This window comes from Dama dama, chromosome 24, assembly GCF_033118175.1.
Source record: "Dama dama isolate Ldn47 chromosome 24, ASM3311817v1, whole genome shotgun sequence".
NCBI lineage: Eukaryota > Metazoa > Chordata > Mammalia > Artiodactyla > Cervidae > Dama > Dama dama.
Genome location: NC_083704.1, coordinates 57,672,621 through 57,700,156, shown reverse-complemented (window position 1 = coordinate 57,700,156; position 27,536 = coordinate 57,672,621). Strand labels below are relative to the sequence as shown.

Sequence of the window (27,536 nt, the reverse complement as noted above, 5' to 3'; positions counted from 1 at the left end):
GTCCTTAACTGTCAGGAGGAACGCTCAGGATCTGAGGAGAGAATCGGCATGGTCGGACAGGGTCACTCAGACCCTGGTGGAGCGAATAAGCCAAAGGGGAGCGGGGAGGGGATACAAGGGGGAGTTAGGAGCTGTTGTCGTAATCTGGATGGAAGGTGATGGTGATCAACAGTGGTCGGGCTCCAGATATGTTTTGAAGGTAGAACTAAAAGGAGTTTCTGACAAATTGTGGTACACAGGGAAGGACAGAGGGTTTAGTATGCATCTTAAGGATTTCAGCCAGAGTAAATGGAAGGAAGCCATGCACTGAGGTGGGGAAGAGCTGAGTTGGGAGAGAGGCTGGAGTATCCGGGACTTTATTTGGACATGTTAAGCTTGAAGTGTCTCTGAATATCGAAGTAGAGATGGCAGGGAAACATGGATTAATGAAAGTGGAGTTTAGGAGGGAAGTACACATTGGAGACATACATTTGCGAGTCCTCAGGGTACAGATGGCATTCAAAGCTACGGGATGAGAGCATCAAAGGGAGAAAGGTATGTAGAGAAGAAAAAGGTGTGGAGGAGAGAAGACAGCCTGCAGGGGATTCTAGGTCGTGAGTCAGTGCTAGAGCCGTGGACTGTTGGCCCCAGTGAGGACAGAGGGCCGGGGCCTTTGAAGCGGGGCATCAGAGTGAGTGAGGCAAAGGATGAGTCACACAGAGTGGCTCTAAGATTCAAAGTTGGGGAAATGAAGACCAACCAGCAAAGGCCGCTGAGGGAGAGGAGAACCAGCCAAGTGAAAGCTGTGTCCCAAAGCAGAGGGTCCCTCAGCGGATGTGCTGCTGGTCGGTTAGAGAGGACCATTAGAGAGGGAGGTTATGCTCCTGCTCCCCTCACTTCCCTCCCCAAGTGGAGGCTCTTACCACATCCCGGGAAGACAGGGTTTGGAGAAGGTGGGAGCACAGTCCCGTGCTGGCTCAGTGTCCTTGAGTGTGAGGGGGTGCCTCACAGGTCCCAGGCCCGGCAAGGACAGCTCCCCCGCTGGACTGTCCAGCCCAGCCGCTGTGGTAGAAGGGGCGCGGCTGTGCGGGCGTGGAGGCCGGTGGGGATGCAGGTGTGGTGGGGGCATGTGGGTGGCTGTTACTTTCTCACTGAAATTGGAAGCAGTGCCATTAGCTGTGAGCAGTAGTCAGAAGTTGAGGACAGCATGTGAAATGTGTATCCCACGTGGGAGCGCATGGCCCTGGGAGTCACTAATTGATACAAGATTAGAAGTGAACACATTGACATTTTAAAATTTGTGTTATGATGATGGGCTTCTGTATGACTTTATTTTTCTCTTGTCCCCTCCATGCTTTCTGGAAGGATAGTCATCTTGTAATCAGAAGAAAATGATTCCTAAAACAGACATATTCCATGCTTTACTCAGTTCTCTCAGGGCAGGCTCCTGTCTGATTCATCTTTGTGCCCTGCTCCAAAGAGATAACTTGAGCCAATGAATGCATAAATAACTGCTTTGAAGTCTTCTCTAGCACTGTGCTTTTAAAGAATTGTGAACTGGGAGCTCAAGATGAGTCATTAAGTCTGATGATACGAAAAAAAAAAATAATAATAATAAAAATTAAAAAAGAAAAAAAGGGAAAAAAAAAAAAGAAAGAAAAAAAAAAAAAATCACAAAAAAAAAAAAAAAAAAAAAAAAAAAAAAAAAAAAAAAAAAAAAAAAAAAAAAGTCTGATGATACCAGGTGATGGAGAAGGATGAATCATTAGAAATTCATATTGCTAAAAAAAAAAATTAATATTTTAGTGTCATTCGGTACCATTGTTTTGAAAATTATTTAGCATTTCCTTGTGAATTTACTAGGCCTTCCCCTCTGTATACCAGAATATCCACAGCACCACTGTTAGAGCCGACCCTGAACACTGCAAGTTGCATCAGCAGAATTAGGCTTTTGTGATACGGTCCTTCCAGATTTCATATGACACCAAAGAGGACCGAACTGCTGCTTCATGCAGTAATGATGACTGTTAGGTCCTTACTAGGGGCATAAACAAGGACTTGGAGTTATATTAAGAGTGTTGTGCCCTTCTTATAACACAGGCTGTGTGTTTTTAAGTCATGGTTGCCTATGAAAAAGGGAAAGTCACTCAATTGTGTCCAACTCTTTGGAACCCCATGGAGTTCTCTAGGCCAGAATACTGGAGTGGGTAGCCTTTCCCTTCTCCAGGGGATCTTCCCAACCCAGGGATCAAACCCAAGTCTCCCACATTGCAAGTGGATTCTTTACCAGCTGAGCCACAAGGGAAGCCCACAAATACTGGAGTGGGTAGCCTATTCCTTCTCCAGTGATCTTCCTGACCCAGGGATCGAACTGGGGTCTCCTGCATTGTAAGCTGATTCTTTACCAACTGAGCTATCAGGGATTACACTAAAAAGGCAGGAGACTGGTCTCCACAAGCCTTGTGGGCGAGTAGACAGTTGGATGGGATCAAGGAGCAGATGGTTAGATTCAGGGTTTTGATACTGTTTGGAAGTTGAAAGTAGGTTTATAGATATTTTATTATGATACTATGCTTATAATGGATGAATCAAACTATATTAAGAAAAAATGTTTTATATATGCCAAACACATGAGGAAGGGGGAGATAATTTTTAATTATCTGCTTCTGAATAATCTTTAATTTACAGTTTGACCTATAAATCTTCATATGCTTACCAACTTATTTGTAATTATGTATGTAATATATCTAACATAAACTTCAGTTGCCTAGTCTTTTTTCCATTTCTCATTTGAAGGCTAATCTGTTTTTAAGTGTGTGTGTGTGTTTCACTCAAAGGTGATTTTTTTGTGATGTGGTTAGCATGTAATTTTTTACTTTTACAGGGTGGTTGGGACTGTCAGGGAAAGGAGATCATATTGTATAAATAGAGACACTCTAATGAGCCCCTTAAACACACTGAATATGTCATTATAGGGTCATTGACTTGATAGAACTTCACAATCAGAAGTAAAGGCTTGTGAATACTCATGCAGAAACAAAAAGACTTGCATATTCTCTGTGCTTTTTTTCCGTTTAGAGACAGAGTCTTTCTAACTAGGGTAGAGAGATTCAAATTTCATCTGAAAATAATACATATGATTTCTCCACATGTTGTATTTTTCTTAATGTAGTTGAGTTATTACCATGCACTCATGTTCTATTAATGGAAAATACTTTGATTGGATTCTCATCTCGAGGAGGAGTTGTTTCAGAGCTGGTGTGCGCTATTATGTGAGAGGTGAGATGAATTTTGTCAGCGCGATTTGGTACTGGGTTATATCTGTCTCTAATTAGTGCTTGTCTCCTGGTGACATGAATGTAACCTTGTGTATTTTATTTGTTTTCATTATCATTTGATAGCCTCGCTAAATGTTTGTCTCCTGCCTCCTTATAATAATTAGGTAGGTCTTCTGTGCTTTACCACAGCTGCTGCAGTGACATTCATTGCCTTGTTCATGAGACGCTGTAGACTGCCGCTTAAGGCTTTAAGAGGGACCGATCATGTTATTTGCTGAATGTCTGAAAGCATAGCTGAAATCACTATAGTGTAACCTAAACCCATATCAGAAAGCATTTTCTTTTATTGCTCTTGGTTTCTTTGCATGTATAAAGCTAGCCATTTGACTTTGTGCCTTCAGCTTTTAAGATTTACATTCGAGCATTTATTCTCTAGACTTTGTACTAGCAACATGCTAATTTGCTTAAACCAGGGTATTAAAATCTGTATTACAAGTTACTGTCATTATGAAGAGAAGTTTCCCTGAATCTATCTTTTTAAGCCAAAGTATATCAAAATAAAACTCTATGGATTTACTCTATGGTAAATCATGAAAGTTTTGGGTCAGGAGATCGTAAAAGTCATTCCATTAATCTTTAGCATAGCAGAGGAAGAAAGACATTTAGTGAGTTACCAGCCCAAGGTTATAGAACCAGGATTAAAGTTAGCAATGCCTTTATATCTGGATTGTCTTGGATGGAGTCATATTTTTTAATTAAAAGCTTTAAATTTGCAATGCAGTCAGAAATATAAAAAGATATGCAATTAAAAAATATTTCTCCTTTCTGACTGTATCTGCTGCATCTTACCCCTGACCAGCTGATCTGTTGTTAGTTTCTTATCTTTCAGATAATTTTTATGTTCCTGCAAGTGTGTTCTCCTTTTGTAGACGGTGGTTGTATACTGTGTACATTTTCTCGTACCTTGGGTTTTTTTAAACTAAATATATATTGAAAATCCCTTCTTAAAGATCCTTTCTTTCACACATAAACACTCTCTTAACTCTTATTCTCAATCTCAGTTTTTAAAATAACTACATATTATCCTTAATGAAAATTCTGGGCAGAACCAAGTATAGCCCATGCTTCAACAAGTGGTTTTAGAAGGTATTGAAAAGGCATTTTATTGCTGATTTGACTCATAATTTTTTTCCCCTTCTGGTAAATATGTTAACAAAAACAGTGATATTATATGTTACACCTCAGTGTTATGTGTTTTAGAAATATGTCAGATAGAAAGGATGTTAAGTATTTGAGATTGTTAAAAATCTACTTTTTTTTTTTTTTTCCTGATAATTTGAGTCGGGCACTAATTGCCTTTGCTTATTGCCTTTGCTTATTTTTAGCAAACTTTTCTTAGTTAAAATAGATAATGTAAACAATATAAGAAGGTAATGCTTCAAACATTTGAAAGAACTAACTAAATCAAGGCTAAATAAGAGCAGTGCTTTTCAAATTAGTGTTTTGGGGTGTATACATGGAGTTCTAGAAATTGTAGGATTATATACAATTTTTTTGTGCTTTCATTTTCATAGTTAAAGTTGTCAGCATCTGCTGGGCTACTTGCATCATTATAACAAAAACTATTAACAAAATGGCCCACATTCGCATTTAATACTGTATAGGGTTTAACTTCCAAAATAGTGTTTTTCAAACTGGGATCTATGTCATAATATATTCTCAGAGATTTTTGAAAACTTGTTTTTTCTTTAAAAGATGTATGTACAAAGTTTGAGAAACACTTTTAGGGGAATTGTGTATATATAAATAATTGATATAGTAAATAGCAGTCAACATCATTTGTTTATTAATAGGTCCTTAATACTGCCTTTAAGCCCATGTAAATGAGCAAGCGTCTGTTAGCTTTCTGATGGAGTACTCTGCATTTGTTTGAAATTTAGTTTTGAAAGTTCTTTTCCACTAATTTGAACTGACTTAATTCTCTTCAAGTTAAGAGTGAATTAGCGAGTTTCTTATGTTTTCGTTATGTAATAAATTAATTTTTTTTTCCAATTCAGGAATTGATTCCGAAGGCCATGCAGCCAACTTTGTAGAAACAGAACAAATTGTGCACTACAGTGGGAGCAGGGCTTCGTTTGTACAGGCAAGTTACCGCGTCTGTGAGGCAGCCAGCCAGCTGGTCGTCTCAGCTTGGATTGTGATTTCCTGTTATGTTGTTGGAGTTTATCTCCTTTTCTCTCCTTTTAAAAGTAATATTGCCATCTATGATGTGGACAGAGTTCACCCAGAACAAGGATATTGCGTTAAGCTGGCTGGTGCTCAGCTTCCTCTGTTTCCGGCCCTTGAATTAAATCCCTACAGAAGAGATAGGGTAGGCGGTGCAGGGGTTGTGGAAATGGAGCATCTGTATGCTTAACCCGTCAGACTTCTTCAGGGCAGTGAGGACAGCACAGGCAGCTGGCTTATGCCTGACGTGACCTGCCGTGCACCTCATTGTGACATAGTACCTGAGCAGTGGATCACTTGGTGGTGGAGAGCATTAATGGCTAAAAATATTTTTAAGTTCATAAAGATAATCTTTTGAGAATGAATAAAGCAATTTTCTCCTTTTATTATAATGCCAAATTATATAGCAGACATAACTTGGTAATTTTTACTTGTAGATAAATTTATTTATTTTAGAATTTAGGAGAAGCCCAACTGTCCACAAGTACATGTATGGAAAATCAGAAAAAGTCCTTTCCAAATGTTTCCCCACAAAATACGACTTTAGGAGCAGGTAAACATGAATTTATTTCATAGTTAATAGGTCATATGTTTATTTTTCTATTTTTTAGTCATTGATACTTACACACCCCTGACAGAAAGCTGAGAAAAACAAGTGTGTGTGCATATGTTTCTTTTTACATATCTTCTCTATTTTTTTGTAGACTCGAGGATCAATACCACTTTACTGGTCTCAAAGACCAAACCTCAAGTACAAACCATTGCCACTGATCAACAAAGTAGCAAATCATGTGTGTATCTTCCATGCTATTTTCTTTGACTATGAATAGAAGCTTATTGGAATTATAATTTGCATATAGAGCATGTATTCCTCATAAGTCAGGCTTCAGTGTCTTTGAGGCCTTTCTCCTTGGTTCTGGCACAGAATGGACCTCTAAACCAAGAGACTGTATAGATGGCATATTAAAATGTGGAAAAACAAATTGAACGTCACAGTAAATTTTGATTTTAGAGGTCTCAGTGAGATTTGCAACTTTATGCTGTTCAAAATATTTAGTGTATTCTATTTGAGATTAAGCTCTGAAATAAAATAGTAATATTGTAGCTCAGAGTAGAATGGCTTATAATTACTACTTACTACATGGTATTAAGAATATCTAGAGGACAGCTTAATGTCATTCTCTTGAATATAGAGATAGGACATTTAAGGAGATCCTTTTAAACATCTTGTAAGTATTCTTGTAATCTGGTAAAATATATAACTTTTTTTCCCCCCTCTTTCTAGATGGACGGTTTCCAAAGGCATTTTGATTCACAAATAATTATTTATGGAAAACAAGTCATAATCAATCTGGTATGTGTCTTTATATTTCTTGGGGAACAAAACCTTAGCATCTTTTTTTTTTTTTTTAATGTAACAAAATTTACCATTGTAACCATTTTTAAGTGTGCAGTTCAGTGGCCTTAAGTTATTTTATAGTGTTGTACAACCATCACCACTCTCCATTTCCAGAAGTTTTCATCATACCAGACAAAAACTCAGTATCCCTTAAATAGTAACCTTCTATTATCCCTCTCACTTCAACTCCTGGTAAACTGTTCTGCTTCTGTCTCTGTAGATTTGCCTGTTCTAAGTGCCTCATCTGCATTATATTGGGTAATGTTTATTCCTTTGTGTCTTGTTTATCTTAAGCAGACTGTTTCTCTTTTGTGGCTCTGAGTTACTTTGTAGCGCCTTTTCATTTTAAGCTGAGGACTCTGTAGTGTTTCTGTTAGGGCAGGTCTGCTATGCTTAGTTGATCAGTCATGTCCAGCTCTTTGTGACCCCATGGACTGTAGCCCACCAGGCTCCTCTGTCCACGGGGATTCTCCAGGCAAGATTACGAGAGTGGCTTGCCATGCCCTCCTCCAGGGGATCTTCCCAACCCAGGGATATTGTCATATCTGGAGATTGGATACCTCTTGGATTTGAAGATCTCTATATATTCATCAAATTCGGGGAGTTGTTTTGCCATTTTCTCTCTTTATAACCTCTCTGCCCCTTTCTCTCCTTTTTCTAGGCCTCCTATAATGAATATATTGTATGCTCAGTGGTGTCCCAAGTCCCCTAGACTGTTCAGTTCTCTGATTCTTCCTGCTCCTTCAACTTGATTATTTCATTTGTTCTGTCTTCAAGTTTGCTGATTCTTTTTTCTTCCTGCTCACATGTGCTGTTGAACTCCTTTAGTGAATTTTTAGTTTCCCTTTTGTGCTTCTCAACTCCAGACTTACCGTGTGGTTCCTTAGAGTAATTTCTGTTTCTTTCATATTCTCATTTTTTTTTTTTTTAATGTACTGTTTTCCTGATTTCCTTTACTTCTTTGTCTGTGTTTTCATTTAGCTCTGAGCATATTTAGGACAGTTATTTTGAAAGTTCTTTATAAATAAGGTTTCTATAGAGACGATTTCTATCAATTTATCCTTCTTCATTAACTAAGCCTTGTCTTCCTTTTTTTTTGGTATACCTTATGATTTTGTTGTTATTGAAAACAGGGCATTGGATGTACATAATACAGTAACTCAGAAAGTCAGATTCTTCTTTCCTAGGGGTTTTCTGTTGTTTTGTTTTGTTTTTGTTTTGATTGTTGAATGCTATAGTAATTCATTTGTTTTGAGACTTTTCCAGACTATTTTTGCAAAGATGTTCCTTGTGTATGTTCACTGAAGTCTCTATTCTTTTGTCAGCTAACAGTGATAGAAATTTCCTTGAGTATCAGGACCTGAAGTAGACAAAGGAAAAGCCAAAAAAGAGAACAAACCCATCTCCCAATTTCTGCTGACTGGTTCTGTGGTGGAGCAGTCCTTCACATATTTAGTTAGGCTTGCTCTGAACCTAGGGATTAGCTTGAGGTGAAGCCTTAAGGTCTTTTTAGGATTTTTCAGAATGTGCATCTTGCTTGGGTATGCACATGGCTTTCTAAAACCCTCCATGAATGTGGCTGTTTTTTAATATCCTATTTTCCCAAAGAGTTATCATTAATACCCCAGCTGCTTCTGCAGGCTTTAGATGGTCTTTTTTATGTCACCACCTGAAATATCTTGCCCTAGGCATCTATTTGTTAGTTTGTAGTCCTCTTGCAGCTTACATGAGCAGTGTTTACCACTTTCCCTGCCTGTGTTCACGTTTATGCAGGACAGAGACTGCCGAGTCACTCCTTCAGATCAGAACAAAACATACACAATAGTTTGCAAATAAGTTCTCGTCTTCTCCCTCCAATTAGAGGAGAGGGGCTGAGAACTTGCTGCTTAAGCTAAGGTTGTCCCTGCACTGGAGAAAGGGTAAGGTAAGGGCAGGAAAAATGCTGCAAAATTGGCCTCCAGTTTTGAAGATGGCTTTATCTTGATTGGACATCTGCTTGGTTGCTAAAAACCTTCAATTGTTTTCCAAAGTTCCTACAAATTTGGTTTAGACAGCATCTCTTTTCTCTGATGTTTTTGTGAGGGTACAAGAGCTTAAAGCTTCACAGTCTGCCATTTTGCTGATGTCACTGTCTCCTTTTAATTAAACTTAAAACTATGGTGGTTTTAATTTTTTTACAGGTAAATCAGAAGGGCTCAGAGAAGCCACTTGAACAGGCATTTGCCACAATGGTGTCTTCCTTGGGGAACGGAATGATCAGGTACCTCACTAGAAATCTGTTGTCGGGCTTTTCAGGTTAGATGTGCACTTCATGTAGATTCAAGTACATAGATCTCTCTCTAGACATATTTCAGTTGGTTGTTTTCAAAGCGTGATTTTGTTTGCTTGAAATTTTCTCTGACATAATTCATGTTGCAGGATAACTTCTTTTTCAATTTTTACTGGGAGTATAGTTGATTTACAATTTTGTGTTAGTTTCAGGTATATAGCAGGGTGAATCAATTATACATATATCAACTTTTTTTTTTTTTAAGATTCTTTTCCCATATAGGCCATTACAGTAGAGTTCCTTGGTTCCCTGTGCTACACAGCAGGTTCTTACTAGTTTTATCTCTCTGTATTGTAGTGTGTATGTATCAGTCCCAGTCTGCCAGTTTATCCCCCGCCACCCCATAGCCCCTGGTAGCCGTAAGTTTGTTTTCTACATAAATAAGCTCATTTGTACAGAATAATTGAACAGTTGAGTTTTAATTTGAATTGTGGTTAAAATCCTCACCTTGAGACTTTGTGTTGCCACAGCCATTGGGTCTTTAAGTTACTCACGTCTGCCTGGTCCTGACCCCACACAAGCTGGAGCAGTTTACTCTTGTGTGGTGGCCTTGTCTGGAGCGGCAGCTTGTCTCTCCTGTAAGTCACCAGACAATAGTTAGAAATTCTCTGTAGCTCTGTCAGAAAAGAGAGGGACCCTAAAACAGTAGTAGTTGCCCTGTGGACGTGTGCAGGGTGATGAGTCAGCCCATTTGGAGCGTCCTGCATCCAGAAACTGGGCTAGGAGGTGGGGGTGTACTCAGGTAGGAAGTGGTCACAGGCAGTGGGGAAGGCTTTCAAAGAAATGGTACTGGGTTATTTGGGAACAATTTTTTTTAAGCTATAGAAAATTTTAAAACATAAACAAAAATAGGACATAAGGAACCTTTGGGGAAGAAATTATGTTTGTTTTGTCCAACTCAAAACCTCTAGCAAATTCTTCAGACCCTTGCTTCATGCACATTTCTGCCTTCTCACAGTGGAACCTGCCCAAACATCCTTTGCATGAATCAGACAAGTGATTCCTATCCAAGATGTGCCTTAAAATCTTCAGAGGAATTACTCAGAATATATCTAAGACCTGAAAAATCAGAATCTGTGGGTTTAAAGCCCAGCATGTATCATATATTCTAGCAAAAGTTTATCTCCTGGTTGCTGGGTACACCCCTGGTTAAGACCTTTTCAGTGCTTCAGAGGGTTTCTGTAGGCAGTCTTGCCTCCAGGGTTTGCAGCAGAAGCTAACTTTGAGAACTGGAGGCATATGTCAGTCTAAAGTTGTGCTTTTGGTGTTCCAGTGCATTTGGAAGGCTCCTTCTGCTAAGAAGTGAAACCCTAAAGCTATTGTTACCGAAATACAGTGATGTAAGACATACTCTGAGAAGACACAAACATAATTTTAGAAGGATGTAAGTTGAAGAATCCAAATGCATTTAGGTGCTAATGAGCCACTTAAATTCTTCAGACAAGTCTATAGCCATGATCAGAGCTCTCCAAAACTAAATATGATGCCACCAGTTTTAGTGGAGCTGCCTTTGAAAGTGCTTCCCCCACTCTCAGTCTGCCCAAAGTCTAGCTCACAGTTGGCTAACGTCTGTTTTTATGCTAACGTGTAAGGCCCCTCTGTAGAAGGAAATGGTAACCTGCTCCAGTGTGGAGAACCCCATGGGCAGAGGAGCCTGGCGGGCTACAGTCCATGGGGTCGCAGGAGTCGGAGGCGACTCAACAACAACAAGGCCGCATGGTTGGCTAACCTCTGTTTTTATGCTGGTGTCTAAGGCCCCTCTTCTGCCCTGAGATAACCGCTGAGGTGATAGAACCGCTCTCTGGACCTGCTGGAAGCCTACTCTGTATTGTCCTACCCTGTCCCTTCAGCCATTGGAGCCAGGAGGTCACATGAGAGCAGGCGCCTAATCTGAATTTTGCTCTGTAGATGAGAGTGTAGTGTCCTTCTAGTCCTCCTCCTCCATGACTTGACTTGATGCTTGAGTAGGAAGTTGGGTGAAGGTGGCTTGTGTGAGAATCTTCAGGTACCTTGGTGCCCAGGTTCTTTGCGTTCTTCTTCCTCTTTTGACTTTTGGGAGTTGATTAATGATTTTCTCCCCCACTCAAGGGGCAGCATTTTCGAGTTCCTAGGAGGACACCTTCACTGTTAGATGTGTTCCAACTTTGAGATTTATGCCTCTTGAATATCAGATAACTGAAAACAACCCATTACAGATTGACAGACTAGAAAGTTCTCTCTACCACGTGTGTGTGTGATGTGTGGATATTTGATAAAGTGAATATTTTGGCAGGATGAAACAAGTCACAACCGGAGTAGGGGCCATCCTGTCTCTGTTCTTCTCACAGCCTCTAGTACTCAACCCAGTCCAGCCCTCCTTGGCCTGAATCAAGTTTGACCATTTGGAATATCCTAATTGATTGGAAAATCAGAAAGGGACCCTATTCTTGGCACCTAGGGGCAGAGAATAAATACACAGTGGATAACTCAGTTGGCCAAGGCTACTTTATATTAACATGCCTCATTGCTGTGCCTGAGCTCACGTCTCTAGCCTTTTGCTGGCTTGTTGACTCCTATCTTAGGGCCTCTAGAAAAACATGTAAAGACACAAGTGTGTATTTTTTTCCTTCAGTAGATATGAGCATGAGAAGGTCAGCATATCTGTGCATGCCTCTGTGTGTGTGTGTGTGTGTATAGTGGTAAACCCAGAGTGAATGTATGTTCCTAGGTGAAATATATTTAGAGAGGAGGATCAGCTTGTGAAGGCATTATTAAAGAAAAATGATTAATTTTTAGTCACTTTCTGAATATCTTTTGTTTTGTTAGGTACATTGCCTTTGACTTCCATAAGGAATGTAAAAATATGAGGTGGGATCGGCTAAGTATTTTATTGGATCAGGTAGCAGAAATGCAAGATGAATTAAGGTAAGCTCTGCTACTTCTCTGTGGAAATTGAGGGATGAGATAGGTGCATACATTAATCATATGTTATGCATGATCCAGCAGACCTACACATATAGTTCACTAGGTTCATAGCACTGGTCTGTTCTCAGTTTTAGTTTTGTTTTCTGAAAGATTAGGCTTGGTGATTTTTTTAAGTATTTTAAAATTCTTAAAAACGACCCAAGTCTAGGTATTTTCATATTTTTATGTATTATCTTCTACACATTTATAAATTTTTACACAATTAAAGATAGTTTGCTGCTGTCTTATGTTCAGTTCTTTTCACTAAATATGTTACCACTTTTTGTCATTAACCTACCAAGACTCTGTAATGTTAGCATTTAGGGGCTTTGCTGTGTTCCATTGTGTCATAGCACAGTTAGCTAAGTGCTCTTCTTCACATCGGGCAGCTGGTTCATTTCCTTTTCTCTTCCTTCCCTGAAATACTGTGCTTCAGTGAATCACTGGGTATAAATATACTTTTACTTCTGTTAAATTGTTAAATTCTTCAGGGTGGGATAATGGACCGAAGGGTCTAAATATCTTTATGGTACTTATGTGTGTTAAGGTGTTAATTACTGTGTGGCTTCACAGATGGATTGTACTCTATGCATATCAGTCTTTACCTGTTTTAGAGCCAGAAGTAGGAATCTGGAAACTAGTCTCATTTTGGTTTTGCCTTTGTAGTTCTAATCCTGGCAAGCCAAACGTACTGTGTTAATTTCAGTTTCAGGGTAACATAGTAAAGCTTCTCCTGTAGTCTTTTGCTCAGCTTTAAGAAAAATATGTTTTTATGCATATTAAGTAATACCTGCTGCTGCTGCTAATCGCTCAGTCATGTCCAACTCTGTGCAGCCTCATGGACTGTGGCCCACCAGGCTCCTCTGTCCATGGGATTTTCCAGGCCAGGATCCTGGAATGGGAGTGGGTTGGGCCAACACTGGAGTGGGTTGCCATTTCCTTCTCCATTAATCCCAGCTATAGTTAGTTTAATCTGCTTTTTACCCCCACCTCCACCCCTTCCCCATGAGGTTTTGTTTTGAGAATAGCTAGTGTAGAGGGGTTGACCTATATCATTATTGGGGTGTAGAGAAACATTGTCGGGGGGGGTATTTCCTTGAGTTCACCTGTTAATCACAGCCCCACAAGAGTTAAGAAAGAAGGAGAGATTGACGCCAAAATCTGTGTCCATTGCAGTCAGCATGTTCCACAGGGACAGTAGACCCCTTTCATGAAACTGTGACGTTCAGACCTCTCTTCACATTTGTTCTCAGGGATTTAGGGGAAAGTGGAAAGAATCTGGGCTTTGGGACCCTACCCAGAGTGTTGGAAATCTCAGTTTGCCTCTTATTAGCTGTGTGGACAGGGGCAAGCCTTGATTTCTCCATCTGGAAAGTGGAGATAATAATACTTATCTCTTAGACCTGTTCTATAGTTCAAGAAGTAATATTTATAAAATATGAAGTATTTATTTTATAAGTAGTAATGGGATGCCAACACTCACATGCACTCTGTATATACATACTCTAATTGAACCTCACCGGTTTGGAATGAACCTCTTGTATATCTTTAGTCTAAACACATTCTTTTAAGCCGGTTTTTGTTGGGTTTTTTTTTGGCATCCTGACATATGGTATCTTAGTTCCCTGACCAGGGACCTAACTTGTGTCCCCTGCATTGGAAACATGAAATCTTAACCACTGGACTGCCAGGGAAATCCCTTAAGCCCTTGTTTTTTAAGGCCATGATTTTTAGCCTGTGGTGAGTCTGTTGTATTTCCCCTTCACTTTTTGATTTTAGGGGATAATTGTGGTTAATTTAATACTGTTTAGTATTCGTTGTATTCTCTGTCCCATGCACTCTGCCGAGCACTTTATGTGCATTATACATGATCTCGTTTAACTGTAGAGCAGCCTATTGGTGCTGCTGCTGTCTCCAGTTTGTGGGTGGGAAAATATAGGCTCTGAGAAATTAGGTTATTTACTTAAAATTACACAGCTAGTAACTTGCCTAGGAACTAAGGCTAGCAAACTTTGCTGGCAGAGTCTGTGCTCTTTACCACCACACTATATGTTGTCAAACATGGGGGTTCATAGAATTATTTGAACAGATTGTTAAAACTGACGGAACCACAGGAACTGGTACTGTGTTTGGCTCCAGTGCAGACATCTGGGTGGTTCAGGAGAGAAAGTAAAACAGATTTTTCAAATAATACCCTATTATACTCCATAAACTGTGCACTATTTGCATATGTTAGCCATTTTAAGAAGGGATTTTAAAATGTTTTTAATGCACAATATCCAATCCTTTCTTTAGAGATCTTATTCAGTTTATTTCTGAATTGTTTGTTAAAAGTGAAGGTCAAGCATGTTCATTTTTAGTGAACAACTCGAGTTCTGATACAGCACAGGGGACTGAGGAAGGGGCCATAGATGCACTATGTCAAAGGAAGCCCTCTTCTGGCCTTGGGAGACATGGTGTTGCCCATCGCATCTGTTACAGAACTCCCAACTCCTCCTTCACATCTGTTGGGTGAAGTGACCTTGATGCTACAGTTGTTTTGAGATAGAGTCTGTCTTGTCTGTTCTGTTCAAACTTCCTTTTGGTCTTTGGTCATCAAATATACCTGAACTGTACATTTCCTGTCTGTCCTTTAATTTACTGGCTTTAATAATATTTCTGACATAGACCTGTGTTATAAGAGGGCTGTCCTTAGTGGGAGGGCTTCTCTGATAGCTCAGAGAAGAATGTGCCTGCAATGCAGCAGACCCTGGTTCGATTCCTGGGTGGGGAAGATCCCCTGGAGAAGGGATAGGCTACCCACCCCAGTATTCTTGGGCTTCCCTTGTGGCTCAGCTGGTAAAGAATCTGCCTGCAATGTGGAGACCTGGGATCGATCCCTGGGTTGGGAAGACCACTTGGCTGGCTTTGGTATGAGAGTGTTTATACAAATATGTGTTAGTTATTTTCTAGTGGACCCAGCCGGCTTGGTGCTGAGTACCCAGGAGGGCGTGTTCCGCAGCAACTGCATGGACTGTCTGGACAGAACCAACGTGATCCAGAGCCTGCTGGCTCGCCGGTCACTTCAGGCCCAGCTTCAGGTGCACATGCTTTTTTTCTTTTATTAAGTAAAGAATTTTTCAAAACCAATAATAAAACACATTCATATGCCCCCGCCCTAACCCAGCTCTTTGTGGTTTTGTGTCTTGGCATCCATGGGTGTAGTTTGTGCATGACCACGGTCAGTGTGTGTATACAGTTTTAAAGTTTGCTATTTTGCTCTAACATTATAGTTTTTTAAGAGTTGTACTGTTGTGCTGTAATTCAGTAAGCCATTTAGGTTGCTACATTTTTGGCTTATAAATAAGATTGTAGAGAATACACCTGTGTATAATATTATTAGCTTGAATTATTTCCTTTGAGTTAACTGCTACTGGGTTAAAGAGAATTTATACTTTCCAAGGGGCTTCCCAGGTGGCACTGTTTGCCAGTGCAGGAGACATAAGAGATGTGGGTTTGATTCCTGGGTTTGGAAGATCCCCTGGAGGAGAGCATGGCAACCCACTCCAGTATTCTTGCCTGGAGAAGCCCATGGGCAGAGGAGCCTGGTGGGCTACAGTTCATAGGGTTGCAAAGAGTTTGACATGCCTGAAGCGACTTTGCACTCAGCCAGCAATAACAAAAGAATCTTGCTAGCATTAAGTATTTTTATTTAGAAAGGTTTTCTAACAGTACAGAGTAGTACCTCTAGGTTTTTTTGTTTGCATCTCTTTTATTGTTGGCAAGGGATGTTAACACCCAGGTAAATACTTTGTGACACAGCTTTGCTGCACCAGTGTGACTGTGTTGTTGAGAAAGAGTAGGTATAAATAGTTTATTTTGTTTATATATGGAGCTAAAAATACATACAGCCTAGATTTCCAGACCTCAGTGGTGGTGGTTGTAGGGAGCAAACAAAATGCATCCCAAATGATTTCCTGCCTAAATTATTTGGAAGCATTCATCTCTGTTTATGGCAATTCTGTGGGACTCTGGGAAGAATTGTGGAGTAAAACACCTCCCCGAATCCTCACGTGGTCTTGCCGAAGGCGTGGTCACCGCCTTTGAGTATTCTAGCTTGTGTGATGCTGTGTCCTTGTCAGTCTGATGGCTTTACTTCAGAGGATAGTTTTCAGTAGAAACCATATTGGGACTGGTTGTTTCCAAGGCTGGTTAACAGAAATCTGTTGGACTAGGTTCTGTAATCTGTATTTAACTAATTTACATGCTAAAAACAGTCCTATAAAAGCTCAGCAACCTGCAGAGAGCCTTCGGGCAGGAGCCTGTCCAGCCTCAGGGCCCGCTGACCTGGGGCCTCCAGCTGTGCCTGTCCCCTTCCAGAGAGGGCCAGTCACTGGGGGAGTGAGGGAAGGGTCATCGGAGGCGAGCAGTGAAGATAAGTGGTTCTAAGAGGGTTGTGGGTCCGAAACAAGACCAAGGCGGGAGTCCCTAATCTGTGGTCAGTGAACTCCAAAGGGGAGTCCATAGAGAGACTCAGGCTGCCGGAGTCCTGTGAGATGATAGGCAGAGGGCTGTGCTTCGGTGCAGTTTGTGGTGAGGGAGGAAGGTAGCGTTCATCCAGTTCTCAAAGGGCCCCTGGGTTAGGGGTAAGTGTGGAGCCAGCAGTCTGGGGTGCTGAGTTGTGAAGCGGGTAGAGGGTCCAGGTGATGGGAGGTTGGGGGGCGGCAGGGAAGGAGGGAGCACTGACTGCGTGCTCCCCGCCTCTCCCTCTGCCCCGCCTCTGGGTTTACACAGTCCTGCCGCTGGGGCTGTGGTCTGGGGCTCAGGGGAGAGAGGGGCTGTGGCAGATGGGAGCCCAGACAGAGGGTTTGCAGCCGGGCCGAGCAGGAGAGGGCTGTGGTCCCCACCTACAAGGAGAGCGCCTCCCGCCTGCAGCCAGCAACCACGTGAGACTCTGGAGACTCTGCTTTTTGTTCCTAAATCACATGTGCTGAAATCTGTTAACATGTAAACGTGGGTATGATTCTTATTCCAGAGACTAGGAGTTTTGCATGTGGGACAAAAGCTTGAAGAACAAGATGAATTTGAGAAGATTTACAAAAATGGTAGGTCATTTCTTGAACAGAGGCAAGATTATTCAAATTTTGAAATAAATATTTTGGATTTAGAGCATTGATTGTCAATGATTATTAACTGATTTTTCCTTTTTTTCCCCCACAGCCTGGGCTGACAATGCAAATGCTTGTGCCAAACAGTATGCAGGCACTGGTGCCTTGAAGACTGACTTTACCAGGTAAGCCGTGCGCCAAAGTCACATTCCGGTCCAGGGGTGCACTGTTCCGGTGCATGGTAGACCGCTCGGGCGACTTTCACACGAGAGCTCCCACTGGTGCCTGGGCCTCGTCCCAGGCCATTAAGCTGGGACTCGGGGGAGATGAGGCCCCGGCGCCGGTGGCTTCTTAGTGTCCCTGGGTGATTCTGGTGCACAGTGGGGTTGGGCACCTCAGCTCCTCTCAACCGCCTGCTGAGCACCTGACTCACCCCAGGCCCATTCAGCCGGTCTGGGGAGGACCCCGAGACTGTGTGCCCACGTGATGCTGGGGCTGGTTTGAAGGACCGTACTGGGTAGTGAGAGGTTGGGATGTGTTGCATTTGTTACAAATGTGGTTGGATCTTTTTCTGCTGTATGGATTCTCTGGGAGCAAGATAAGATTTCTAGTCTGTTTACTTTATGCCACTTAACCTGGGCTATGCGTTTCTCTTCTTATTTCTTGTCTTTGCGAGTGGAACTGAGCACGTTTCCTCTTTGTGTCTCCTGTGGTAATGCTCTAGAAAGAGGATGCACATTTCTTGGACTCACTACTGGTTTCTTTTGTGAGATGTCTTCTTTATATATTCAGGAATTTTAAAAAAGAAATCTTTATAATTTATCTGCATACCACATACTTATTGGCTGTAAACAGTGTGAGAATTTAATATGCAAATCTGTAACTCAAAACTTAACCTCTTATTTAACCAGAACTGGAAAGAGAACTCAGTTGGGACTTATAATGGATGGCTGGAACTCATTAATACGGTATTACAAGAACAACTTTTCTGATGGATTTAGACAAGTAAGTTTGTTTTCTGATGCTAATTTGTGGTTATTTGGTGGCTGTATCTGTACTGTTCCCCATACCTAATTTGGGAGTTATTATTTTGCTTTTTTTTCTCTTCTAGGATTCCATAGACTTATTTCTTGGGAACTATTCAGTGGATGAATTAGAATCTCATAGTCCGTTAAGTGTTCCAAGAGATCTGAAATTCCTGGCTGTAAGAAACCTTTATGTTTTTTAAGTTGTTAACAGCATTGTGACTGAAGGTACAGATGGTCCAACTCCCCTTGACATAAAACATTATGTTGCTCTAAATGGAATGTGAACACTTAAGTTGCCGCAAGGAGCAGATGAGGGAGAAGAGTGAGGTCACTGTGGAATGTTGCCCTCTCTCACACCTGACTGTCCTTTGCGGATCCTTTGTTTGGTTTGGTTCCTTTTCAAAGCATTGTCCTGGCTTGTGCCGTACAGCGGCGTGAATCAGCCGTAATTACACACACAGCCCCTCTCTGTGGAGCCCCCTCCCCTCCCCGCATCCGGCCCCTCGGGGTCATCAGAGGGCCAGGCTGGGCTCCCGGTGCCACGTGGCAGCTCGTCACTAGCTCTGCATTTTACACATGACCGTGTGCTGCTTTCTCCACTCGTCCCGCTGTCCCTCCCCAGCTGCGTCCACGTGTCCATCCTCTCCATCTGTATTTCCCGCCCTGCAGATAGGATCATCAGTACCATTTTTCTAGATTCCACATATGTGGGTTAATACACAGTATTTGTTTTTCTCTTTCTGACTTCACTCTGTATAACAGGCTCTGAGTTCATCCACCTCACTAGAACTGACCCAGATTTGTTCTTTTTTTATGGCTGAGTAATACTCCATTGTATATATGTACCACATTAAAAAAAATCTATAAACAATAAATGCTCGAGAGGATGTGGAGGAAAGGGAACCCTCCTTCACTGTTGGTAGGAATGTTAACTGCATAGCCACTATGGAGAAAAGTATGGCGTCCTTACAAAAACTAGGAATACATCAACCATATGACCCAGCAACCCCACTATTGGGCATATACCCTGAGAAAACCACAGTTGTAAAAGACACACGCCCCAGTGTTCATCGCGGCACTGTGTATGATGGCCAAGACGTGGAGGCACCTAGATGTCTGTTGCAGATGTTGTTTAAGTGAGAACACAGACATGGAGCAGGAGTGAGGGCCTCTCCTTTTGGGGAGACACTGCTTCCCCCGAGCTTCAGGATCTGCTGGAGGCAAACTTGTGACATGGAAGTCAGTGTATGTTTTCATCACGTCTCTCGTTTTTGACTCGGTCACCAGACTTTGCAAGAGCCTCTCTGGGGTTTCATGCCAGTGGGCAGGGTGTCCTGGAGTGGGGGGGCCTAGAGTCTGAGTAGACATCTGGGTGACCTCCCTCCGCTTTCTTCAGCTCTTTTAACCTGTTTGAAGATTTGGGCAGTTATGATCAAAACTCTAATGATGTTTTGCTGAAAGAAAGGTATTTTGTATATCAGATACAGAAGTGTTCTGTTGTCTTTCAGGGAAAGCAGACAGCTGATTTTGCAACCTTTGATTAGCATCTTACGTGGTGGTTTCTGTTTCCTTTTCCAGTTGCCTATTATCATGGTTGTTGCCTTTTCCATGTGCATTATCTGTCTGCTGATGGCTGGTAAGTCTGCACCCATTTCACATTCATCTTTTAGACTGTTGAACTTTTCTGTACAGCATCCTGAGTTTGCGCCTGCTCAGTACACGGTGTGTCCCGTTAAACTGAGTAAAGGGAGCAGGTGACGCGGGTCCTTAGATGTGACAGGGAGGAAAACATATACTCGGTAGCTTGATGGCGTGTTTTTTTCCACTTAAGCTTTTTAAATTGTTTTTTTTTTCTCGCTACCAAAGTAATACATAGCAATTACAGAAAATACAGTTAGAAAAGAAAATGTTATCACCTTGCCTCTCAGAGATAAGCTAATTATTCTTTAACGTTTTGATGTTTTAGTCTTTGTAGGTGTGTATGATTTTTTTTTTCAAAAGGCAGATCCTATAAACTTTTTTGTACTGTCTTTTTCACTGAGCAGTATAAATATTTATCCATGTCTTTTACTTTGAATGGCTGCAAAGTATTCCATTGATGGATGTATAGTTTATGTGACCAACCACCTATTGTTGGGCGAGTCAGTGTTATTATAGATTAATACATAGTAAATTTAAATAGAAACATTGCCTAGGAACCTGAGCTAACAAACGGGTCTTACTGGTTTTCTTTTTCCTCTCAATATTTTCCTGTGTCACTAAGTTAACGGGGTTAAGTTACTTAGCTGCTTATATAGTAACATTCGGTGCTCTGAGAGTGAGAGTCTGTGATGCCCATGTTTTGCCTGGAGGTGCAGCCTCAGGCACTCGAAGGGGCGCCTCTGCGCTCAGCCTCCGTCCTCCCATCGAGTGTCCCTTTGTTCTCCCTGCACAGACCTGAGCTCCCCCTTTCTGGGTTCCACACTATGGTGTGTCCCTCCCTCAAGAGCACTGCCCTCTCCTGACAGCGTGAGCACTGCGGGGTCTCATCCTCAGAGGCGCCCTGCTCCGTGGCGTCCAGCACCCATTGGGTAGTCATGCTTTGCATACTTGCTCATCTTTCTGAGTGCACCAGCAGCTTTTTGAAGGCAGAGACCTGTCTTACTATTTTACCTCCTGCACCTAGGATTCAGGGTGCGCGTACCAAATTGCCTCAGCCATGTCCGACTCTTTGTGACCCCATGGACTGTAGCCCACCGGACTCCTCTGTCCGTGGGATTTCCCAGGCAAGAATACTGGATACAGGAAGCCCTCAGCAAACGTTTCCTGAGTTAAGGCCTCCTGTTCACCCCCCACACTGATTCTGCCAGCTTCCCCAGGGGCAGCTAGGAGCCTGTTCGTCTCTGTAATCCCCGCGTGTTCAGCAGTGAAGGTGGTCACCACACAGGAAGGAGCTGTCCTCCTGTTACTCTAGGGCAGAGGTTAGCGTATGTTTCCCGAAAAGAGCCAGACAATAAGTATTTTAGATTCTGCAAGCTACATATGGTCTCTCTTGCACACTGTTTTTGCAGCTGTTTGAAAATGTAAAAGCTCTCACAGTCCAAAAACAGGCCGGGGGCTCTCAAGTGCCGCATCACTGTGTGCCGTGATGGGGGCCTGTGTCATGTTCGGGGCAGGAAGGAAAAGGAGGGGCCAGCAGACTGTGCTGCTCACGGTTCAGCCCACGCCCTCGATCCACTGACTTCTTTCTTTAACACACTGCCCAATGGATGCCTTTTCTGGGAGCCACGCCGCTGTTGAGTTAGCTTTGTTATCTTGGTCTTTTTATATACACACATTTTCCTCTAGAACGTCTGCAAAGGCAGGGACATCAGGACCGCGACTCAGCCGGAACCAATGGACCATCCCTTTGGGGAGTGACCAGGGTGGACTTGTGAGGAACCGCCTTTCTCTTTATCCAGAAAGAGCTTTAAAACCCAGAGCTGTCAGAATTAGCAACTGTATAAATATGCATGTTGTACAAGTGAAGATGGACTGGATGCTGTGGATAGTAATCCCTGATGTCAGTTAGTTGTTGTAACATAATGACGTTTGTGGTGTTTAGATATGACAGTGCTTGATTTCTAACCCCTACTTTGGTTTTTAGTGAAAGTCACTCAGTTTTTGCAACCCCGTGGACTATACAGTGCATGGAATTCTCCAGCCCAGAATACTGAAGTGGGTAGCCTTGCCTGTCTCCAGGGGATCTTCCCAACCCTGGAATCGAACCCAGGTCTCCCACATTGCAGGCAGATTCTTTACCAGCTGAGCCACAAGGGAAGCCCAGGAATACTGAAGTGGGTTGCCATTCTCCTCTCGGGGATCTTTCTGACCCAGGGATCGAACCCGGCTCTCCTGCATTGCAGGTGGATTCTTTAATGTCTGAGTCACCAGGGAAGTGTATGTAGTCAAGTGGTTCTCAAATGTGGTCTCTCAACCAGCAGCATCAGCATAATCTGGGAACTTGTGAGAAATGCAGCTTCTGGGGCCCTTCTCCAGGCCTGCCAAAGCATACAGGCTGGGGATGAGCCCAGCAGCTGACACTGTTTCCAGCCCTGAAGAAGATTCTCGAGCCAGCCAGAGTTAGAGAACCACTGGTTCAAACCTTAACTGAGAGGTTCTTATGTTTTTCCTTTGGATGTGTTTGTAAACTTTAATGCTGTCAAGATGTGCTAAATAGCTGAAAGCTGAAACTAGTGTCAATAAAATGACTTGTTATTTATCAGTTCTTTGTTTTTTAAAATCAACAGGTGACACGTGGACAGAAACCCTGGCCTATGTGCTCTTCTGGGGAGTCGCAAGCATTGGAACATTTTTTATTATTCTTTACAATGGCAAAGACTTTGTTGATGCTCCCAGATTGGTCCAAAAAGAAAAGATAGACTGAATTTGTGTCTGTGGAAAGCGGCTTGGCCTGGAAGATTCCATCATGCAGAACTGGAGTCTTTACTGACCCGCTTTCCACGGCAGCCGAGATCTTTGTAAATCGTTTATCCAGGAGCACATCTTGTGCTTGGTGTGGGGGTGATGACTTAGAGTTGATCTGGTGTTACTGCCTTGATGATCTCTTCACTATATTGGGATAGTTATAATTTGAATCTAGTCTGTAATTAAAATGTAACCTGAATTCAACTCACAGGATGGAAGGAACCTATACATCATCAGTTTAATCAGCCATTGAAGAATGAGTAATATATTTAAAAAATCTAGCTTCTTCCCTCATTTGAAACAGTGAAAATTATTTTTCTAGCTCAGTTTATTGTCACTGTAGAAGCAGTTGCTATTAGCAGGCTTACTTTTCAATATACCTTTGAACTTTTCTTAACAGTTTAACAGTAAGCTAACTCTAGTCTGTTCATAACGTGTAAATCTCCTACATAGAGATAGTTGGACAAAATTGTCCATGACTACATAGTAGGAAAGAGGAGACCAGGGTCTGGTGTTCCTCTTGAGTTCTAGTTGGGCTGCCTTACGAGTTCAGTCAGCTTGAACTGTGCAGTTTAAGTGTGATGAAAAAAGTTCAGGTATACTCTATCTTTTTTAAAAGGTGTAAATGAAATCAGCGAATGTAAAGTCTATTCCTCATGCTAGAGGTCCAAAGCCGCCTCGGTCTTCGGGATCGCCCCGGTGTGGGAAACACCCTCGCTTGGTCAGCGCCTCCCTCCTGACCCTCGAGCTTTCCTAGGGTCTTTCTTCGAGACACGCGGGTCCCTGAGTGCGTCTCATGCCGAATTCCATGTTGCACTTGGAGGCAGCAGCTGCTTTTCCACGCACGGTAGTGTTGACACTTTTCACTCTGTAACTATTTTTGTTAGTTCTCAGTAAGTGTGTCTGAAATTTAGTGCTTCCAGGTAGTTATCATTCTCCAAATCAAGGACCAACTTACAGCTTTAATTTATGTGTTGAAATAAACCTGAAGAATACACTTTAGAATCTGTGCATAGTTCTAATTAATAATAAGTTGGAAACTGTATATTGAAATTGTAATTATGAGGTTTAAAAACTAGAAAGTATCTAAGGTAGTGTAATTGCCACTATTTTACAATAGTTCAATTAAATACTGCTGCAATATTTGTGTTGTGCTTGAAAATATGTACAGGTTTTTTTTTTTTTCCAATGGTAATAATACCTTTTGTTGTCCTTAAATATCTCTAAAAAGCGCCTTGATTTTAACATCACCTTTTTTCCAACATTATCATTGATAAACATTAATAAGAGTTGTTGCTTTTAGAAACTCTAAAGGAAATAATAGCTGGAAAACCCTCTGTAGCTTAAAGTCAGTCGTTAACACTCATAATAGGGTAAGTAATTAGAACTGCCTACTCTTAACTTGTAAATAGCATCATTTGTTCCAAAGAGGAAATATCAAAACTCGGTTCATGTCTACTGTGACGTACTGGGCATTTCACGTTAAGAACTTATTTCAGCAACCACGACAAAGACCAAATCTGAACTGCTGATGTGGCTGTTTTGCAGTGAATGGGCTAATGTTGGTGTGTTAGACCTTGAGGTGTCAATATTTCAGAAACCTGCAGTGATTTTATTCCTAAATTCATGTACTGTCTCATCTGTAAGTGAAAATAAAATGACATATTCTTTTCTAACTAATGTTGGTGTCATTCCTGTGCCTTGTCTTCAAAGGGATATTCTTTTTTATTTCAGAATTTTAAGAATCATACAAAGCAATGCACGGTCATCATTATCTTTAAAATACTATGTTCTTTGCCACATAGGCCTCTCCGTTTTGGCAGTTTGGTTCATCAAAGGCAGTAAGTCACATTCTTCTTTAACCTCATCTCCAAAGTGTCCACTCATCTCTCACGTGAGCCATATGCTCTGCACTAGAAACAAGTCACTGGGTCGGCGCACTCGGGGAGGGGACCACGCATGGTGCGGATACAGGGCGGGGGTCTCTCTGCGAGTCTGGTCGCATAGCCTGGAAGGAGGGAGCGATCCAAAGTCGTGATTCAGAGCTGGTGAGAATCAGGTGTTTGCTGTGCTGTGCCTTTGGGTCTTCTGCCCATTTCTGTTAGATTGCCTGTCCTTAAAGATTTGTTGGAATCCTTGTCTGTAGAGGAATTCTCTATGGGTTATGTGTGCTGTATGTTTCTTCCAGTCTGTGACCTCTCTTCATTTTCTTGTGACTTTTGGTGGAAGAAGTGTGTGACTTTAGTGGTGTTGAATTTACCAAAAATTCCCTCCCACCGCTTGTGCCTGAGTAGGGCCACATGGCCCAACTCCAAGGGGGTCCTTGTGAGATAATTTTGTCTTTTCACCTTTTAGGTATTTTTGCCTCCCCGTAAAGTAGGAAAAGGGTCTGTGTCCATCCAGGTAGATCAGATTATGCTGAGGTAACAAATGAGCCACAGATCTTAAGGGCATAAAAAAAAAAAAAAAAAAAACGAAGGCTTATTTCTCATTGCTTCTGTGTATCCTTGAAGGGTCTGCTGCGGCTCTGCGACGTGCCGTCTGCTTTCTGGGGCCCGGTGACGGGACAGCTTCACACGGGAACATGACCAGTTGTCCTGGCAGGAAGGAAAGGGAGACATTTCCACCTGAAGGTGACAGCCCCTTCTGCTCACATTTCATTGGTCAGAGCAGGTCGTGTGGCCAAACCTGAAGTGCGGGACGGAGGAGCACAGCCCGGGAGGGACTCCGTGCTGTGATCCGACACGCGGTCCAGTTTCCTTGTCCCGCATGGTTCCCGGGAGAGGTACAGCACTGTCTCTGTAGGACTGCAGGCTCCCTCCACTGCCAGGGGCGTCGGGCTTCTGCACTGCCGAGAACGCATCCTCACTCCGACGCCTCTTGCAGGGTGGTCTGGCTCTGCCCTGAGCTCGGGGCCCCAGCTCCTCAGTCTGGGGGCCAGAGGATTCTCCAGAGGGTGTTTTTTTTTTCTTTTTTCTTTTGACAATAGGAATCTGAGATGAGAGCCATTTGCAGACATCAGATTAAAGTCACAGTTGTCTCAGCTCTTGGGCTTGTCAGGTTTGAAAAGTGACTCCTAGAGAGGGGTGTGTGTGTAACGCAGCAGCACCAGAATTTTTTGTCTGGGATTTTTTTTATTTACAGAGCATCCTGTGAAGCTGAATGTGGATAAGGTGCGCATGAGAGCAAGCACTTGGCCTTGGAGTTGAAAAACGTGGGCTCTGGTTTGTATTTGGACCTCACTCGAGGGTTGAACTTGGTCTCTTCACAGTCTTTGATTCTCATCCACACGGCAGTTCCCTACGATCGCCATGCACACACACACTTGCCGAGAAGCCCAGGTAAGTCTACAGGCGGAAGGTCTTCCCCGAGGTCCAGCTCCCGTCCTCCGTGTTGGACATCATGCAGAGGCGCCATGAATGGGGTTTCACTGCGGGGAGCAGAACAGTTAATGAGTTGTTGTGACATGTGTAATTGTCACCACGAATGCCCTGGTCCTGGCTGAGCTGGTTAGATGGCCTGTTTGTTCTTAGCACTTCCTTTCACTGATTATTCTGAGCATGACTTTGTCTTCCCTTTTTGTTTTAGCCCAAGGCCCAGCTGTTTGTCTTTCTTCATTCACCGTTTTCAGTGATGCATGCCTTTTGTGTATTTAGTTTTCTAGCTGTACAGAGCTACTGTGTCATCCATTAAGATATCGTCTTACATTTTAAGTCCTAAATTGATCTCCTGTCACAGTCGGGTTTAAGCATAGACTCTGAGGTGAGAAGCAGGAAGTACAGGTCGTCAGTCGTGTCTAGGAGACCTGGAGATGTCCTTCTGTCTGAGCCTTTGGGAGCACACCTTCTCCTGGGCTCTTGACTCCGCACTCTCGCCCGCTCGTGTCTCCTCCCGGCTCTGTCCCTGTCCTGGCTTCCTGTTGCTGGAAGGCAGTCTCACGGTGTGAGCTCAGCTGGGTGACTCCTGTGATCCAGGGGGCACGGACGGGGGTCTCTCAGCTGACAGGGGGGCTGGTCTCCCTGGCCCAGGTTGGTCTGGCGCGACATAAGGGAGGCTGGAAGGTGGATGCCACTGGTTCTGTGAGCTCAGCGCCTCCACATGGCCCTGCCGCCTCGGGGTGGCCCAAGTGAGGGGTCCGGTAATCCAGGTGGAGGCCTCTGTGGTTGAGCCTCTGACGTCAGGTTTCCTGGTCGGAGCACTCAGAAGCCCATTCAGAGGCCCGGGGAGGCACACAGACCCCCTCTCTGTGAGAAGGATGAAAGGAAGCCGTGGCTGTGTCTGCAACACTGGGGTTTTTGTAGCTTTCCACCCTAGGCCCTCTTCTCCATGTACACACTTGCCCCCGGTGATGCTGTTTAGACCCCTGGTTTTGAATAGCATTTTTATACTGTGATTCCCCAAAATATACCTCTAGATTGGATCTTTCCCAAAGCTTAGATTCTAATGTTCAACTGCCTACCCCAGATTCCCCCCTGATTCACAGTTGCCTCAAACTAAATGCAGTTTGGCAGAGGTTTTTTTTTTTTCCTTTTTTCCTTTTTCCAGAACTCTTGATTTGTATACTCTGTAGACTGGTTGGTTCCATGCCCAGCTTTCTGCATCTCAGAAAATGCCACCAACATCCACCCAGTAAGTGTGACATTATATCCCTCTCCTTCTTTCAACTATGCATCCTGTCCATAAGCAAGTTTTGGCAACTCTTCCCTCCAAAATACACTTCAGATCCACCAGTTCCTCACGCCAGTGTCCACACCAACCACCGTCTCGCCCGTGGACTCACTAACCCCATGTATAGCCCCTGTGGTCCCTTCTCCACAGCCA

The 27,536-nt window shown here is 42.8% G+C and overlaps 2 protein-coding genes across 2 annotated transcripts in view; one reads left to right on the top strand and one right to left on the bottom strand.

Moving 5' to 3' along the window:
- Positions 1–24,391, top strand: part of SACM1L (SAC1 like phosphatidylinositide phosphatase) — a 66,528-nt gene extending 42,137 nt beyond the window's left edge. Inside the window, exons 8-20 of the mRNA XM_061128829.1 lie at positions 3,157–3,258; positions 5,315–5,400; positions 6,188–6,274; positions 6,769–6,837; positions 9,063–9,146; positions 12,021–12,115; positions 15,096–15,234; positions 17,169–17,238; positions 17,354–17,426; positions 18,153–18,246; positions 18,353–18,445; positions 19,848–19,905; positions 22,538–24,391. Coding sequence (XP_060984812.1) covers positions 3,157–3,258; positions 5,315–5,400; positions 6,188–6,274; positions 6,769–6,837; positions 9,063–9,146; positions 12,021–12,115; positions 15,096–15,234; positions 17,169–17,238; positions 17,354–17,426; positions 18,153–18,246; positions 18,353–18,445; positions 19,848–19,905; positions 22,538–22,674 — 1,187 coding nt within the window. The 3' untranslated portion in view covers positions 22,675–24,391. The remainder of the gene's footprint in view (positions 1–3,156; positions 3,259–5,314; positions 5,401–6,187; positions 6,275–6,768; positions 6,838–9,062; positions 9,147–12,020; positions 12,116–15,095; positions 15,235–17,168; positions 17,239–17,353; positions 17,427–18,152; positions 18,247–18,352; positions 18,446–19,847; positions 19,906–22,537) is intronic.
- A 144-nt stretch (positions 24,392–24,535) lies between these two features.
- SLC6A20 (solute carrier family 6 member 20) overlaps positions 24,536–27,536 on the bottom strand; it is a 54,309-nt gene continuing 51,308 nt past the window's right edge. The window contains exon 12 of the transcript XR_009690393.1: positions 24,536–26,145. The gene's annotated coding sequence lies outside the window, so the exon portion shown is untranslated. The remainder of the gene's footprint in view (positions 26,146–27,536) is intronic.